Genomic DNA, 19784 nt, shown 5'->3' on the forward strand with positions numbered 1-19784 from the left:
CCCAAAGAATTTGTTTGGGTAACCACATAGACATTGGTGTGCAAATCTGCTGTAACTCCAGATTTCATCTTGTCTCCTGATCTCCAGTTTCTGACCCCCACCTCACTCTGACCCTGACTCTCGCCTCCTGGCTCTAGGCTGGCACTACATCTAAACTGCAGTCTCTGAGCCTGACTCTTGCTTACTGAACACGGCTGTTGCGATTCCTCCAACTGTTTCTGAATTACCACCCCCAGCCCAACTGTGATCACTAGGACAGACTGTTAATGCCCCAGTCCCTCACACCCAAGTAGTGTGTAACTACATCCCCAGCTGGCTTTGAAAATCTCAGTCAGCAGAAAAGAGCATTGAGATTCAAGAGGTCCAGCAACAGGCATGTACAAACAAACTAGGAATGCTAGCAAAATATACATCTCTAGGTGTAATAACTAACAGTGTTTTACTCACCCTCCTCCCAGAGATATGAGAATCGGATTCTCCAGTTCAATCAGAACTCTGAAAGCTTCATTGAGATTTTTGTAGGAGAAATAGTCTGCTGCATCTCCAATTACCACACAGTTTGGGTTTGCTTTATCAAGATGATCAAATTCAGGCATCAGATCTAAAGAGGAAAATACCAAACCAAAACAAATCCCTCATCTGGTACAAAACAATTGGAATTGCTGATATTCTTCTAGTTTTGTGTCTCTCCTCTATTCATTGCCAGACAAAATTATGAATCCCAGATTAACATATACACATGCCAGGCCCTTGGGGTTACCAAAAGCAGTGGATTCTGGACCATGTGCACCTTCCCTCCACAATGGGGTCTGAAAAAGAAGAGGAGCAAAAGGAGCACAACCACCACAAAACACATAAGGAGAAACTGGAGAAGGTCCAGAGAAGAGCAACAAGAATGATTAAAGGTCTAGAGAACATGAGCTATGAGGGAAGACTGAAAGAACTGGGATTGTTTAGTTTCGAAAAGAGAAGGCTGAGAAGGGGCATAATGGTTTTCAAGTACCTAAAGGAGGGTTAACAAGGAAGAGGGAGAAAAATTGTTCTCCTTGGCCTCTGAGGATAGGACAAGAAGCAATGGGCTTAAACTGCAGCAAGGGTAGTTTAGGCTGGACATTAGGAAAAATGTCCTAACTGTCAGGTTGGTTAAACACTGGAATAAACTGACTAGGGAAGTTGTGGAACCTCCATCACTGGAGATATTTAAGATGAAATTAGACAGACACCTATCGGGGATGGTTTAGAGACTCTATATGGTGCTTGGTCCTGCCATTAGGGCAGAGGACTAGACCTGATGACCTCTCAAGGTCTCTTCCAGTTCTAGTAATCTATGGTTCTAAGGTTACCAACATATCACATGGCATTTCTCAACTATGATACAATAGAGGAGTACAGAGAAAACAGTAATACTATAGAGAGGTGGAAGACACAAAAAAGCCCTTCCTGTACCACAACAGAGGTTTCCCACCTGCAAGGTAAGTTTCTGTGCTCCAATTATTTCTTTCTTTCTAGAACTAATGTACTGGAGATTCCCAACATTGTAACAATATACAGGCATTTTGGTGTAGCTGATAAAAGGAAAAAAGAATAAGAGATGGAAGACATGCAATAATTGCTTATAAGGACTTGGACTCAGAGCTGAAGATCAGTGTTTTAGGATATAGCTACTCTTGCTGGGAAATCGACCCGATGAGGGTTGATCTTCTGCATGCAATTTTGTGTGCCCACTGGGAACATGAGAAATCAAGGTATCAGGACCTGAGAGTCGACCCTTATATTCCTCATTATAATGAGGAGTAAGGGTGGTTGATGTGAGAGTTTCTCCCATTGATCTCCCTCAATGAAGATGGCTAGGTAAGTCAATTGTAGATACATCGATTCCAGCTAAGCAATTGCCATAGCTGGAATTGTGTATCAAAGATTGACTTTCATAAGAAGAGGAATAGCCCAGTGGGTTGAGCATTAACCTGCTAAACCCATGGATGTAAGTTCAATCCTTCAGGGAGCCATTAGAGGTCTGCTACAAACAAACAGATCTGGGGAGAGGGACCTGTCAAGGATGGTGTTTGGTCCTGCCAAGAAGGTGTTAGAGTGGACTTGATGTCCCTTCCAGCTCTATGAGATGCATATCAGGTCTAGTGTAGACCTGCCCTTAGTTACATTTTGGAGAGGAGTTTGCACTGATAACAAAAAAGCACAATCTACATTCCCCAAAACAAAATCTTCCACTGTCAAGATAAATTCACCTAATAACCTCCCTGGTGTCCTCCTTTCCCCCTTCCCTGAGATTCTGACCGCATCCTGTAATTCCCTGAGGATCCTTCCAGGTCTTCCCTACCTTAAATACTGACTACAGTCTTCAGGACTCTAGACCTCATCCAAAGTCTATAATGTCAATGAAAATACTCTCACCTCATTGACTTCACTTGGTTTTTAATTGAAACCTGTGTCTTATTGAGAAGGACTAGAAAGGTTCAGTTTCCCTAGGATCCTCTTTATGACTCTCCTGATTTGACTGAAAGGTCGTTGTTGAATGAAATGAGATGTTCCTTGCCCATAACACCCCTCCTTTACCACCACCTAGGGTGTGAGGTAGAAATCCAAGCTAGATCCCCCACACCAGGCCATGAGAGTGTCCTTTATCAGAAACCATAAGAATATTGTAATCCACTGTCCTGTTCTAAGAGAAGAAAGCATGACTGCAGGGTTGGAGCATAGGAAAGGGACTTCAAAGATGAGTGTTTTGACAAAGGAGGTTTCCTCAGTTATGTGGCTTTCCTTCTGCTTGGGAGATGGAGTGAAACTCTGACTCTCCCATTTTCCCCCAGAACACCATCCACAGATTGCAGCTTCTGGTCAGTGTCTATTGATAACCAATACATCTGACTGGATGCCATTTTGATTTTCACACACAGAATTCTCCCCATACTCAGATAAAGGCTGCCTGGGACACAGAAGGGTGAGAATACCACTGGGAAGATGAGACTGCAAAGCCAGGATGCTGAGCTTTTGTTCACTCTATTTGCCTGTGTGCACTCAGTTTTACTGCTTGTTACAAACATTGTTCCTTAAAGAAACGGCTGGGATAGCTGTGCTTTTCTGCTGAGACTAAGCCACTCCACCTGCTTACAACTCCACTGGGTGGCATCAGGTCAAATGAGAGCTGAATCTGGCCCTGTCACTGACATTTCCTACAACTACATTACTGGCGAAAATGGAATTAAAGAGCTTTTCCTGACAGGAAAACATCAACCAGTCATTCTTATCCTCACAATTTTCTCAGTAAAAGTGACATCTCTCCTGACCCAAACTGGCTGTCAATCTACTGCAAGCTGAACTGCTAATCTGTATTAGCCTCAAAGTCTACTGAAGTGCTGACCCACCATCGTGTATGAGGAGGTGCGGCCTCAAGTTTCGCTCCTCCAGAATGTGACAGGCTGCTGGTGCCGGGGCAGTGACTTCATTCACTGAGATGTTGAACCCCAATCGCTGGAGCTTCTTCACAAGCTTGTCTCGGGTGACCTGGGTTTCATTGGTGCAGAACCGTAACTTCAGACCAGATGCTTTGATCCTGTGGTGTAAAATGAGCAGAGATGCTAATCAGACATGCAAAGGGTAAGGAGGAAAAGAATCATCACGTCAAAGCCCTTATATACCCTGGGTGGGAAGGAAAGGGAGAAACACATTTTAAGAACAGGTATAAAGAGAAGAAGTATTATTGTTTTCTTTTAACATAGTGCAGCAAAAGTAACAGCTCTTTATAAGCCTGCCAAAAGACAAGGCCCTACCACAAGGAACTCAGAATTATCACACTCCTGAAAAGACCAGTAGTCCCCCTCTTTATGAACACCATCCCCTTCAGTTACTGCACTGAGGCTTGGTCTACACTAGACCTTACGGTCAACTGCAGACACGTAATTTTAGCTATGGCAATTGCATAGCTAGAACTGACATATCTGCAGTCAACTGTAAGGCCTGTCCTCACCAAGGGAGGTCAATAAGAGAGTTTCTCCCATCAACCTCCCTTACACCTCATGAGAACAGAACTACAGGGGGTCGAGTGCAGACCTCAGGGAGATCGATTTTGCGTCTCTTTATCAGATGCATGAAATGAAATTCCAGGAGATCATCCTTGAACAGGTTGATCTCCCATTAAGTGTAGATATCCCTTTTGCAAATGTTTTGAAGACACCACCCTAAGGCCAGGCATGACCATGGATCACAGAATGTGCCTTTCCAGTTGTACCTAGCGTAGTATCTAGAACTTAAAACTGTAGTCTATTTTTAGCTTCAACAGAGCTCCCTCCCTCCAGGCCCTTAAGATGGACAGCCCCGCACACAGGGGACTACAAACGGCACATGAGGCCTGGAGCTTACCGACCCAGTCCAGAAAGTGGTCAGTCCAAAACGGAAAGTGCACCCTAGAACCATATTCATTCGGCTTGTTTCACAGCAAGCTACACCAGCAGAACTCCAGCCATAAAACAGAACTGTAGGTAATGCCTGCCTTCCCTCTCCCGAATCTGAATCACTCTTTCCGATGCACCTTCCCTTATGTGGCAGAAGAGATAAAGATAGCTTGGTATCTTTCAGTCTTTGCTTTCATTAAGACTATGTCTACATTAGAATCATTTGTCTACAGAAGTTACTGACGGAAGAGATGTTCCAACAAACCGTCAGTTGACAAATCATATCTACACATAAAAGTGGACTGATCTTTTGATCCACTCTGTTGACAAAAGGGGCCCTGGAGCATCTACGCAGCTTTTTTGTTGACAATTTCTGCTGACAAAATGCACTGTCTATAAAACTCTCTAGTGCAGATGTAGCCTGAGTCTATTATATAGCCATTATGACAAATGTTAGCATGATAGCATAACGTAGTAGCATTTTAACTCGGTGTGATGGCTGTTGATGCAGAGTGCAGGGGAGTTACCCTGTTATATAATAAAAACAATAATATAAAAACAAGGTACAGTGAGGCTAGTTCCCCATGTTGCAAGGGGGTGCTCATCTCAACACGTGTGTGAGTGCTGTAGCAATCACAATTTAATCTCTTCCCCAAATACAACATCTGTACTGTTGTTTGTTAACTTCGCTGGGGGGTCTGGCTGTTGGGCAACTCTGAAAAACAGGGCCCTGTTAGGTAGTTTCCTTTATATGGATTTAGGTGCCTAATTTTAGGCATTTAAACTTGAAACAACCTTAACCTCCCTGTGCTTCAATATACCCATCCATGAAATGGAGATAAATGAGAACACTTGACTATCTCACAGAAATATTGACTGTTTTACCCCATGTTTGCAGAGCATGTCTGGCTCCTGAGAGGAAAGGGAGGTGGTATTGTCCAGTGGATAGAGTGCTGAACTGCGACACAAGAAACAAAGATTCTATTCCTGGCTCACTGCTGTGGGATCTAATGAAAGGTTTTCCCATATGTATAGCACTCTGAGATTTACAGAGGAAAGGTGTAATATCAGAGCTAGTTATCGTCGTTACTGTGCTTGAAGTCACAGTGACAATTATTTCATGACTCTTACCCGTGACAGGACATAAAGGCCAAGATTTTCCAAAATCAACTGAGTGGTTATGGGTACCTCAAGTTTTTGTTGCCCAACTTGATACCACAAAGAGGCCTATTCCAAGAGAATGAGCACTAACAACTTTCTGAAAATCAGGCCCTGGAAAAATGTCTCAGGTTGGACACCCAAAAATGGAGCCACATCGCATCATTAATTGATTTAAAACATCTTGGCTAAAAAGACGGAAGTTAATATTGATTTAGATGCCTAACTATAAGAACCTGTGGCTACGTCTACACGTGCACACTACATCGAAATAAGCTATTTCGATGAATAGCGTCTACACGTCCTCCAGGGCTGGCAACGTCGACATTCAACGCTGACGTTGGGCAGCACCACATCGAAATAGGCACTGCGAGGGAATGTCTACACGCCAAAGTAGCACACATCGAAATAACGGTGCCAGGAACAGCTGCAGACAGGGTCACAGGGTGGACTCAACAGCAAGCCGCTCCCTTAAAGGGCCCCTCCCAGACACACTTGCACTAAACACCACAAGATACACAGAGCCGACAACTAGTTGCAGACCCTGTGCATGCAGCATGGATCCCCAGCTGCAGCAGCAGCAGCCAGAAGCCCTGGGCTAAGGGCTGCTGCACACGGTGACCATAGAGCCCCGCAGGGGCTGGAGAGAGAGCGTCTCTCAACCCCTCAGCTGATGGCCGCCATGGAGGACCCCGCTATTTCGATGTTGCGGGACGTGGATCGTCTACACGTTCCCTACTTCGACGCTGAACGTCAAAGTAGGGCGCTATTCCCATCCCCTCATGGGGTTAGTGACTTCGACATCTCGCCGCCTAACGTCAAAGTTAACTTCGAAATAGCGCCCACACGTGTAGCCGTGACGGGCACTATTTCGAAGTTGGCGCTGCTACTTCGAAGTAGCGTGCACATGTAGACGCGGCTTGTGTGTGATAGGGAACAGCCAGCATGGATTTGCAAAGAACAAATCATGTCAAACCAATCTCATAGATTTCTTTGATAGCATAACACGCCTTGCGAATAAGGGAAAAGCGGTGGATGTGGTATACCTAGATTTTATTAAGGCATTTGATATGGTCTCACATGATATTTTTATCAATAAACTAAGCAAATACAACTTAGATGGGGATACTATAAGGTGGGTGCAAAACTGGCTGGACAACCACACTCAGAGAGTAGTTATTAATGGTTCTCAATCCTGCTGGAAAGGTATAACAAGTGGGGTTCCGCAGGGGTCTGTACTGGGACAAGTTCTGTTCAATATCTTCATCAACAATTTAGATACTGGCATAGACAGTATACATATTAGCTGCGTCTACACGTGCACGCTACTTCGAAGTAGCGGCAGTAACTTCGAAATAGCGCCCGTCACGTCTACACGCGTCGGGCGCTATTTCGAAGTTGAAATCGACGTTAGGCGGCGAGACGTCGAAGTCGCTAACCCCATGAGGGGATGGGAATAGCGCCCTACTTCGACGTTCAACATCGAAGTAGGGACGTGTAGACGATCCGCGTCCCGCAACATCGAAATAGCGGGGTCCTCCATGGCGGCCATCAGCTGGGGGGTTGAGAGATACTCTCTCTCCAGCCCTTGCGGGGCTCCGTGGTCACCGTGGGCAGCAGCCCTTAGCCCAGGGCTTCTGGCTGCTGCTGCTGCAGCTGGGGGTCCGTGCTGCATATACAGGGTCTGCAACTAGTTGTTGGCTCTGTGTATCTTGCACTGTTTAATGAAAGTGTGTCTGGGAGGGGCCCTTTAAGGGAGCAACTTGCTGTTGAGTCCGCCCCGTGACCCTGTCTGCAGCTGTGCCTGGCTCCCTTATTTCGATGTGTGCTACTTTGGCGTGTAGACGTTCCCTCGCTGTGCCTATTTCGATGTTGGGCTGAGCAACGTCGAAGTTGAACATCGATGTTGCCAGCCCTGGAGGACGTGTAGACGTTATTCATCGAAATAGCCTATTTCGATGTCGCAACATCGAAATAAGCTATTTCGAAGTTGGGTGCACGTGTAGACGTAGCCATTAAGTTTGCAGATGATACCAAACTAGGAGGGGTTGCAACTGCTTTGGAGGATAGGGTCAAAATTCAAAATGATCTGGACAAATTGGAGAAATGGTCTAAAGCAAACAGGATGAAGTTTAATAAAGACAAATGCAAAGTGCTCCACTTAGGAAGAAACAATCAGTTTCACACATACAGAATGGGAAATGACTGTCTAGGAAGGAGTATGGCAGAAAGGGATCTAGGGGTTATAGTGGACCACAATTTAAGTATGAGTCAACAGTGTGATGCTGCTGCAAAAAAGCAAACATGATTCTGGGATGCATTAACAGGTGTGTTGTGAACGAGACACGAGAAGTCATTCTCCCGCTCTACTCTGCGCTGGTTAGGCTCCAGTTGGAATATTGTGTCCATTTCTGGGCGCCGCATTTCAAGAAAGACGTGGAAAAATTGGAAAGGGTCCAGAAAAGAGCAACAAGAATGATCAAAGAATTGGGCTTGTTTAGTTTGGAAAAAAGAAGATTAAGTGGGGACATGATCGAGGTTTTCAGATATCTAAAAGGGTGTCATAAGGAGGAGGGAGAAAACTTGTTCTTCTTGGCCTCTGAGGATAGAAAATGGGCTTAAACTGCAGCAAGGGCTGTTTAGGTTGGACATTAGGGAAAAGTTCCTAACTGTCAGGGTGGTCAAACACTGGAATAAATTGCCTAGGGAGGTTGCGGAATCTCCATCTCTGGAGATATTTAAGAACAGGTTACATAAGTGTCTGCCAGGGATGGTCTAGACAGTACCTGGTCCTGTCATGAGGGCAGGAGGCTGGACACGATGACCTCTCAAGTTCCTTTCCAGTCCTAGCATTCTATGATTCTGTCATTGTTTGGGACTACTTTTATAAATTCTTATTAAAATGTTGCAAGAATAAACAAAAGTTCTCGGTCAGAAAAGGGTCATCCTGTTCTGTTTCTCCTCACAAGATGACAAAACGTGTGGCACTCTCCCCCAGTGAAGGTCACAACAGCATGGTGTAAACAGCAAAACTAGTCAGAAAAACTATATTTGGTGAAAAATCTTCCATCAGAAAGAATTCTTAGAAATTTGATTCTATTGTAGGATGCCCTCTCTACAGATTTAGACTGTCTGGTAATGTCTTCTTCAATAACACAGGTGATTCATTTCTTTCTTATTATTTGTCTTTCCTAATCATAGGTATGTGAATTATCAATTACACTTAGTGGTTAATTGCCCTTCATAAAGATAGCTTTTCTATTTTAAATTAGGCAGTTAATATATTGTAACTAATAGCATTCACTTGTACATTATAAATATATCTTCATTGATTAGAGCAGTGAATGTGAGATTCACTCACAAGTTAATGAAGCAATTGAGTGAAGAAGTGCAGGGTGTACCCAGGGAATAATTATTGTTAATGAATTATGATGTGACCTTCTCAGAACAATGAACAATTGATGTGACAGTTAGATGACAGTATTTCACATCTGTTATTCCAAACACAGTTTCAGGTGCAGCTGAAAAATAAAGCATAGTATTTTATATATACACACAGCAAAACTTTAGGGAGTGTTTTACAGCTAAAACAATATAATTTAACTATAAATAATAGTACTGTCACATCCTTGGAAAAATTCACGACTGGCTGAAACATTCATGTGATGAATAAAAATGTACTGTTTATTTCCTTAAAGGTTAATACAATGAGTTCTAAAACAATGCTAAACCATCAAATTTTATTGCAAACCACTGCAGCTTGATATGTTATGATGTATGCAGCAAGAGTTACTGTTCATCTCACCGAAGGCAAATAATAGGCTTTTTTCAGGATTTTCGAATTCTTCTGTTTAGAATGTTAGAAGAAAAAACACTCCCACTTCTGAAACTCCTAACCATACTGGAGATGCACAGAAGCATTTATCACTGCTAACGTCAACTACATCTTTGATGACTATGAATATTTATTGTCTTTCCTGGTAAATAACAACCTAGATCACGCCAATGAGTCTTAGTGTTTATGTCACCAGAAGTAAGTAAATGCTTAATATGGGCTACACAGATCAGGCCAGAAAACAGATTTTTTTCCCCCTGTGGCAAATGGCTATGAAAAAGAAAAGAAAAACAGTTTCCCCCAAACCATATGGGCTGGGTCTACACGTGCCCCTTCCTTTCTAAAGGGGCATGTTAATGAGCAGGTTCAAAAGATGCTAATGAGGCGCTGCAATGAATATGCAGCACCTCACTAGCATAATGGCAGCTGCGGCGATTCGAAAGTGCGGCTTTTCGAATCATGCACCGCCCGTGGAGATGGGATCTTCCGAAAGGACCCCACCAGTATTCATTGCAGCACCTCATTAGCATCTTTCAAACCTGCTTATTAACCTGCCCCTTTCGTGTAGACCCAGCCAAGGTGAAAAATCAAACACGGAAAATTTGGATTTGGAAAGGCTGCCAGGGTACCTCATGAGAATTGTATAGTTTGAACATCCTTGGTCCAGCATCCTCAGGAAGTGAGTCCTGGATCAGGGATTTTGCCAGACCAGGGGAGGTCACTGCTCCTGTGCTAGCCTCCAGCCCCACTCCTGGGCTCCCCTTCTGGCTGTTGCCCAGACCATTTCCCAGTCCATGTCTGTGGCTCCCCAGCCACCAGCTTCCAGTTCCTAACTCTGGCTGCAGCTTCCCAGGCCCAACCACCAGTGCATTCCTAGCACCAGCTGCTGACTCCCCAGCCCACCCCACTAGCAGCTTCCCAGCCCCAGCTGCAGCTTCCCAGTCATGTGCTGCCACTCCTCAGTAGCAGTCACCTGCTTTTCTGGCCCCAGCTGCAGTTTCCCCCAGCTGTGGCTGCCTGGCCCTGGCGGTGGCTTCCCAGACACTCCCCAGTCCCAGCCTCCCAGTCATGGGCCACTGCTCATCGGCCCCAGCTGTGGGCTGATGCTCCCCAAGCCTGGCCGGCTGCAGCTTCCCAATCACAGGATGATGCTCCCTGGTCCCAGCCACAGGCCATCACTCTCTGGCCCTGGTCATTGCTCCTGTCTCAGGCTCCCCAGCCACAGCTCCCTAGCTGCTAACCCCACAGTTGCTGCTGCCCACCCCCTGTTGCCAGCCCAGCTGTGTCTGCACTGGCCCTAACTCTCAGCAACCAGAACTCTGGTCCAGCAAGCAGAGCATGGATGTTGCCAAACCAGAGAATCCCAGATTTCAAAGGTTCAACCTGTAGTTTGGGTGAATGTGTCTCCATTCTTCTCTACAGGCTGAGCATCCTTTCAGAACTGAATAGAAATGTTTTACTTTCCAAGCATTCTTCAGTTTTCAGCTGAAAAATCAACAACTTTGTAATCTGCGGGCATTTGGTTTTTCATAGAGAAGCCAGCATTTTCCATTAAAGGAAGAAGTTACTTTTTAAAAAAATATTTTGCATTGCCAAAAACCTTGAAGAATAGTTTTAATAGAAAATGTTTGCCCTGCATTAATGCTGAGCGCGCTGGCCTTGAATCAATCTCCTGGCTCTAAGCAGTTGTTTGGTCAGAGGAGGTGCGTATTTTCGGTCAGAGGAGGTACGTATTTTCAAACATATGAGGAGGGGTATTTCAATGTTTACCTCAGCTCATGTGTATTGAACATACATACCACTGTTCTTTGACACCAGTGTGTCCCTATCTACTCCCCTCATATAGCTCTGAACTTCGTGACTGTCAAAGGATTTGACTGCACAGTCATTCCACACTTGTGGTGAAATGCTGGTCTCCTGGAGTCAACCCTCCTATTGGCTTCTACAGGGCCAGGATTTCACCCACGGGTGTGTTACTCAAGAAGGGTGGATCAAATGTATTTGTTGCACACAAGATACCATGTAAAGCAAGTTACTACTTCATAAATTTAAAGCCACTGCTGCTGCACTGGCAAAGAGAAATGAGAAACACTATGATGTCAAATTGGTTCACCTATCAATGGTCAAAGGTTGTTTGACTCTGCTACAGGGCAAATTACCAGTAATCTCTAGTGCTAGCAAGTCTGTGGGGGTATTGGAGATAGCAGAAAGGAGGATAAAAGTAAACCTCAGATGATTTTCAACAAATCTCCTTAGAAAAGAACCCAACTTCATCATCTACAGAACAATCCACTTCCAAAAATTACCTGCAGGAACAAAAATACTTACCCTCCCCTACCAAAATAAAAACATTGCCGCACGCTTCTGCCCCATCTGTAATAGAACTATAGCTGTATGACGATCTGTATTACAGTAGTAACAGAGAGGAAGCCGTGCTAGTCTATACACTATCAAAGCAAAAAGCAGTCAAGTAGCACTTTAAAGACTAGCAAAATAGTTTATTAGGTGAGCTTTCGTGGGACAGACCCACTTCTTCAGACCATAGCCAGACCAGAACAGACTCAATATTTAAGGCACAGAGAACCAAAAACAGTAAGCAAGGAGGACAAATCAGAAAAAGATAATCAAGGTGAGCAAATCAGAGAGTGGAGGGGATGGGGGGGGGAAGATCAAGAATTAGATTGAGCCAAGTACTCTCTTCTGATGACATTTAACTCTTGGTAGAAACCCATGGCCCTGCCGCATACCCCTGAAAATTTCTTCCCTCAAGTACTTGGCTCAATCTAATTCTTGACCTTCCCCCCCCACCCCTCCGCTCTCTGATTTGCTCACCTTGATTATCTTTTTCTGATTTGTCCTCCTTGCTTACTGTTTTTTGTTCTCTGTGCCTTAAATATTGAGTCTGTTCTGGTCTGGCTATGGTCTGAAGAAGTGGGTCTGTCCCACGAAAGCTCACCTAATAAACTATTTTGCTAGTTTAAAGTGCTACTTGACTGCTTTTTGTATTACAGGAGCAACTATCAGGGCCAAGCAAGACTGGTAGCCCCCTCCCCGCCCACACACACACATCCCACCATCTACAGTGGAGGAACTCAAACTCTGAGGGAAGAAATTTTCAGTGGTATGCGGCAGGGCCACGCCAGCCACCACAGGGGGGGCAAGGATGGCATGAATCCATATTCACTCTGCCCCCAGCCTTGCTCCAGACCCGCATCTGTTCTGCCCTCAGCAGCAACTCCAGCTCCACTCCCTGCTCAGCTCCAGCCCCAGCCCCAGACACAGCTCCACTCCATCTCCAGCCAAGCCTGGCCCTTATTCCCTTTCCATTCCCAGGCCAGCTTCACCTCTAGCCCCAGTTCCCCCCTGTATTCAGTTCTGCCCCCAGCTCCACTTTCAGCCCAAACTCTTCTTCTGAGCTATCTGTGCAGTAATGGAGGGGACAGACACCATTATTGGTTGGTGGGGGAGGGCGATAGGAGAAGTTGGGCACCACTGATCTATAGCCATGTGTTGTTTCTTGTCCGACACAGACTGTAAGGAACCCAGAGCAGGTACAATCCTTTTGTTTGGTTTGTTCAGCACCTAGCACAACAATCCATAACTAGGGCTTCAATGCACTACAGGAACCTAAATAATGAAATGATCAGGACACCAGCAATGTCAACTGTGTCACAGCTGTGACCAATACTTGAGTCAAACTCTAGAAGTGTTAGATTTGAGTCCAAGCAGTGGATCATGAACAATTATTTACTACGCATGAACTGTCTGAACAACTGAGGGAAGATGGTTGCACTTGCCAGGTATCCGTGGACACTCTAAACCTGCTTTGCACTTATAATTTCTGAGTGTGACCACCTCCCTTGTCACAGAAGCCAAATCACATTACATTTTCCAATATGGCCTCTAGTCTCTCTTCTGATAACATTTAACTCTTGGTAGAAACCCATGGAACTCAGACTTTGCCTGTGAGTTCAGAGCGAAATTTGAACAGGGAAAAAACTGGGTTCTCACCTCTTGGCACACCAAATACAGCATATCTATACAACCTATTTCTGAAGCAAAATCTTTGGCCTTTCAAAGCAATCCAAAAATTATACAGAGTTTGTGCAACTCTAGGCTACTTACTTAATTTTGAAAATAGTATTTATGCTTACATGGAAGGCAACAGACAGAATGAAGCACTGACTTTAATGTAATCAGCATTATGAAATAAAGCACAGAATTACAAAAAAAACTCCATATCAGGAAACTAAAACTGAACAGCGAGCACTCCTGCAGCATCTTATAGACTAACAAATTTATTTATTATGTAATGAGCGTTTATGAGTAAGACCTTACCCACAAGAGCCCATTACCTAACAAATTTGTTAGTCTTTAAGATCCTTCAGGACTGCTTGTTATTTGTGAAGCTACAGACTAACACAGCTACCTCTCTGAGTCTAAAAATGAATAGGTTAGTAAAGAACTAAAGACCAACAGGTCAAGACTAAATGACGTACTTTCAATTTTTACACACACAGCAGGGAGAATTTTTAAACCCACCAAAAACTACAAAAATTCATCACAGTCTCTTGCAACTAATCCCTCAACCATTGATCAGGAGCAGCCCCCTGAATTTGCTTGCATTGTGAATGTGTGTATATAGGACGTATGTAAATCTTTTTTTTTTAATTTCAGTTGAGAGCTGTCCCTTTTACTACACCAGTTCTTTGAACTGACCTTAACCTCATTCTGACAGAACAGGACAAGACTCTGAGTGACAATGTCCCACAATGCAATTACTGTGCGTCAGATGAGCTGGTCCCTTACAAATCACCTCGAACTTTACACATCTGCTGGCTGTCAGCATCTGCCAGGTTCACTCACCCGAAAATAATGAAAAAAACTCTCATTATTGTTCCATAACAGGTAAAGTGTTAGGACAATTATTAGACATCCTGACTGACCTTGTGCAGATTTAACCAACTGCTCTTGCCATCTTTTTCTTGATTTTGACTTTGGGCATGTAAAACACAAAATGTACTTTTAGACCATACAAAGATCGTGGGACTAGCAGGGGGAAAAGCTGAGGGATCAGAAAGCAAAGCTGTCATTCCTTTCTAAGTTCACACTCCTCTGCAAAAGGCAGGATAACAAAAAGATACATGTTCACAAGTTAATGTCACCCATCATGAGGCAAAACTTTGGACAACCTGTCTTCCACTGGTCTCTGTCACAACTGATGCTATTTCAAACATAGCATCTGAAAATCACATTTACCACATTGGTAGCTGCCTGTGTTGATGAACTGGATGACAGGAGAACCCATCCAGAAAACCCAGTCATAGATAAGGCAACAATCTGGTGTAGGATGTTTTCCTGAAAACAAGTTCAACAGGACTTGGACAGATACTGATTACACACGATTTGCAGAACTGGCCACTCATTACACATATATAAAAAAATCTTTTAAATCACCTATGCATTTTGGAATTTTCAACACATGTATAATCAGTGTATGATTGACATAAAAAGTGGGAGTAACAGATCAATGATCTAACCGTCTCAGAGACAGGGGAAAAAATGAATATTAAGCAACTACTTGTGGACAAGCAATGGAATAAATTATTCAATACATGATGCACTCTGTCAAGAATACGCTGCATCAGCTCTCCCACTCTGAATAAGCAACACCTGGGTTATGTTCTTCTGGAGGGACTCAGATCTCTCGTCCAATCAACTACAATTCCCTCTTTATGAATGGCCGAAAACTGTGGGAAATGCTTAAACGAGCTGCCACGCTGTTTTTAGCAGTTTGCTCCCATTTTATAGCACTAATGTTATATCACATCATCATACATAAAGCAACACAGTACTGAAACGGCATTATGTGTGATGAAATGCATACAAAAAGGCAATGAATCTCCTGCTACTAGGCTTACAGAACATCACAAGGAAATGAATGTGCTGTCTCTCATCAAAAACCAGCAACTTTAAGTGCTAAGAGATCCAGAAAGAAGCCATTTGCAGTGTATACAACAGGTTTATTAGGTCCACAAAACCCAAGCACTATGCTATGTATTTTTGACTGACAAAGAGCACTCCCAAAATATTAAGGATAAGGACAGAATTTAGACATTCTTTGGCAAATTAATTCCTGTCATAACTCTTCTCAGTTCAATGGCAGCTTATTTTGCTTCCAGATGAGAAGGAAAAGTTTAACATGGGCATAAGGAATAGGCTTCAAAACATACAGCTCAGACAGCAAGGCAGAGCAAAATATCCAAGTCTTACAAACCAATAATATGAACGTGAATAATATCTGTCAAAGATAGGAGAGACTTAGTTGGTTTTCAGAAAAGTGAAAAAAAGTTTTTAAAACAACAGAGGGTTTTAAAACTGATAGGAATCTGTTAATAGGAATAAGGGGATTTCAAAGTTGGCAGGGTCCTTTCAAAAAGGACCCCCATCTGGATGTGCCCCACCAGAGCGAAACGCAGCAATTTCGAAGAGTTGCAGCCAGCAGAATGCTAATCAGGCACTGAATATGCATTTCAGCACCTCATTAGCAATCTTCGAAATGGCTATTTGCATGGCCATTTTGAAGTTTTGTGCTAGTGTAGACATGGCCTAACAGTGTAGGACTGCTGCAGCTACATAGGTGATAGGAAATCCCACTGCACAATGTTGTTTAGTCAGTGTACAAAAAAATCAATGAAAATAAGAAGAGTATTGCCACAAAATTCATTACAATGCACTAATGCTGGGGGAAGCAAGTGTGGATTGAGGGCTAGTGAGTGCTGAGAATAAACCCACCAGAACTTCCAGCCAGTTAGAACTGCTCAACACCATGTTATGTAGCACACCCATACTTGTATGTGCACAGCATAACGTCACCCATGCTGGCACTGCACGTCAGTGCTGTAGAATCTCATTGACAAGTCCCTGAGTATATTGCAAAGCTAAAACTCATCTTTGATGTGGATGTGCAGCTTGCCACGTGTGGCTTTATTTGAGATCTCCAATGGATGGGTAGAAGAAAGGAAGAAAAATAGACACGCACTGAATAACCTATTTGCCAGAGCACAGAGACAAATGCCAGTCGAAAGATAAGAAGGATTAAGAGATGTGTGCTTTGGTTCCTGAAGTGGAAATTAAGTAACTTGCAGTGGACTGACAGCAATATGAGAAGTAGAAGCAGGACTTTACCAAAGTTAACAGCTAAGCTCCCCTGATAAAGATAACACTTTATACATGGGAAGCCAACAGTAGAAATGTTCTTTAAGCCTACGGCCACACAGAAAAGTTATTTGGAGATAACAGCTGTTAGTTTGAAATAACTTTACTAGTGTCGTCTACACTACACACATGCTATTTCGAAATAAATTCCAAATAGAGGGCATGTTGTTTTGAATTTTGTAAACTTCGTTGCAGGAGAATTGACGCCTATTTCAAAGTAGCTATTTTGAAATATGTGCTGTTAAGACATGGAATAGTGCTATTTCAAAATAAGCCAAAATGGTGTCCCATGGCACTATTTTGAAATACGTACCCGGACATGCTAGTTCAAAATAGCTGGGTGCTATTTTGAAATGCATTCTTGTGTGTAGCTGTGTTATTTCAAAGTAAACTATTTTGGAATAACTATTCCAGAATAGGTTATTTTGAAATAATGTTGCTGTGTAGATGTAGCCTAAATGACCATCTGCAGACACTGTAGCAGTGGCAGAAGAATGTTCAGAGAAGCTAAGTAAACAGAAAAATGATACAAAGCCTCAACTTAGTAAGTCAAAAAAGTTGGAAATGATGGTTACTAAGGCGGCAAATACTGTCTACTTCTTTCTTTAAATACATAGCAGAATACCAGGCAGAAACAGACAGTCCAAGGATCTAGACCTAGGGTCTACGCAAAAGCTCTAGAAGTGGTTCCCAACTTTTTCCAGACGGGAACCCATTTTGACAAATCAGCAAGACTTTGTGACCCAAGGCGATTCCAAAACAGGGGAGAGAGGGGGCTGGGGGGGAGAGCCGTAACTAGCTAATCTTGAGCCTGAGGTAAGGATATAAAATTGTGCCCCCTCATGTTTCCATGTTCATAATAGTTATTTCACAGAAAAGAGGAAATATATTAATAAAATAATAACACTACATTTACTATAGTTAGTCAGAGTTGTGGTGGTGGAAAGACACTCATCCCCGAACTGCTCCCCCCAGCTTAAACCCCACAATCAGGGGCTTGGGGAGTCACATTCAGGGGCTAGGAGTCACTCAGGGGCAGAAGGTGGCGAGAGGAAACACACTCAGGGGCTAGGAGAGTCATACTCAGGCTGGAGAGAGCTAGAGGAATCACACTCAGGGGCTAGAAGAGGCTAAGGGAGTCACACTCAGGGGCTAGGAGTCACTCGGGCAGAAGGGGGCTAGAGGAGTCACACTTAGGAACTAGGAGTCATGCTGGCTGCAGGGGGCTAGGGGCATCACACTGAGGGGCTAGGAGTCATTCAGGGGCAGAAGAGGGCTAGAGGAGACACACACTGGGGCTAGGAGAGTCACACTAGGGCTGGGGAGAGCTAGAGGAGTCACTCTCAGGGGCTGCAGGGGGCTAGGGGAGTCACACTTGGGCTGGGGGGGGTGAGGGAAGTCACACTCAGGGGCTAGGAGTCACTCTGGCTGCAGGGGGCTACGGGTGTCTCACTCAGGGGCTATGAGAGTCACACTCAGGGGCTGTGGGGGTCTAGGGGAGTCACACTCAGTGGCTAGGAGTCACTCAGAGGCTGGAGAGACCTAGGGAGGCACAGGGACCCGAGGCTGAAAGCTGGATGGGGCACAGAGCCCCGGCCAGGAGCACCAGCTGCAGGAACCCTATTAGGATCTGCAGGGACCCCATCTCCTGCAGAGGCTGGAAGCCAGAGAGCTGGTCAACTTTGCCCTCCCTCCTTCCCAATCTTGGACTCAGGCCCCCACATTACCTGAGCTGGGCACTGCTCCTCAGATATGCTGCTCTCTGCCTTGCAGTTGAAATGGTTCTCAATGTAATTGATGGGCTTAACTGCCTGATGGCTGTTAATCCAATTAAGAAGTTGAGAATCACATCAGGAATGTAAATGGCTTCTTAACAACCACCTGTGGAGTTGCCCAGGCCAGCTGGCTACCCTTTCTGAAATGTAATTGCAACCCATGTTTGGGTCCTGACCCATAGGCTGGGAAACCCTGCTCTAGAGTGAAGCAAAGAATGACAGAGTAGATTTAGGGACATTATTGTTTTATCATTCTAATATATTTTCTTGCTCACTGTTAAAAGGAAGCAACTCTTTCCTCTCTTCACCACCGTCAATGGGCATCGTCTACTTTAAGAATGAAACACATTAGGGTGGCTGGGGCCTCCCATTCTGGTTACTCCCACCCCACCAAGGCTATGGCTATACAGTGGCTGTTATTTCAGGATACATTAACTGCTTAACATCCATTAATTTCCAACAGGAGTTATGTACTCAAGTGCCATAGGAGCTTTTTGAGATCTTCTCCTTTAATGTCATTTTTAGCATTGAAAGCTAATGTCATTTTCAGAAGTGCTAGACATTTCCAGCTCCAAATAAATTCAGTGATCAAGGGCATAAAAAATGCTCATGTGACAAGATGGAAAAGACGGGGCTTCTTTACCTTAGAAAGGGAATATGATAAAAAAAAAAACAGCACTTAAAATAAGGAGTGGTGCACAGAAGGTGGACAAGAAACCCATTTTCTCTCTGTCCCTTTAGCAAAAGAACAAAAGGATAGTCAACTGTACTTAAAAGTGGGAAATCCAAAAATCAATAAAAGCAAACACATGTTCACAGAATGCATAATTAAACATGGAAGCATCAGGCTCAATGATTTCCTATGACAAGAACGTAACAGTGATTGGATATTTGTAGGAATGCCAAGAATATCCAGGGCTGCCATAATTAACTGGCAACAATTTTGGGTATTAAACCTTATGCTTCACGTCTTATAGCAATCTCTAACTATTAGAGAACAGGAAGAGGTCTGAAGGGGGACAGAAATATTTCACCTATGCCTACTGCAGAATTCTTATGCCAGTCTGAAACATCTGTTATTGATATTCTAGCAGAGACAGAATGCTAGACTAGCTGGGGACGCTGGACCTTGGATTTGACCCAATCTGGCAAGTCCTATGCTCCGCTAAACATTCCTAGGTTCATATTTTATTTAAATACCTAAATACAGATTTGGAGACCTATGTTTCTAAAATACGGCCTATGCTTACCAGCGTTTTAGCAAATCTGCTTTTGAACAGCTTCTTTTCATGGTGTTTCAGCAATCCCATAGTTTCATAACATTACTCATATCAGCTCACCCTAAACCACCTTAAATAATGTTTTCCTCCTTTTCTTGTGTCCTTCTGCATT

The 19784-nt window shown here is 43.9% G+C and overlaps 1 protein-coding gene across 1 annotated transcript in view; it reads right to left on the bottom strand.

The window, feature by feature from the left end:
- Positions 1 to 19784, bottom strand: part of LHPP (phospholysine phosphohistidine inorganic pyrophosphate phosphatase) — a 194506-nt gene that overhangs the window by 152527 nt on the left and 22195 nt on the right. Inside the window, exons 2-3 of the mRNA XM_074999686.1 lie at positions 3381 to 3568; positions 448 to 601 (exon numbers count right to left, since the gene is read on the bottom strand). Coding sequence (XP_074855787.1) covers positions 448 to 601; positions 3381 to 3568 — 342 coding nt within the window. The remainder of the gene's footprint in view (positions 1 to 447; positions 602 to 3380; positions 3569 to 19784) is intronic.

The sequence above is a fragment of the Carettochelys insculpta genome, chromosome 7, assembly GCF_033958435.1.
Source record: "Carettochelys insculpta isolate YL-2023 chromosome 7, ASM3395843v1, whole genome shotgun sequence".
NCBI classification, from domain to species: Eukaryota; Metazoa; Chordata; order Testudines; family Carettochelyidae; genus Carettochelys; species Carettochelys insculpta.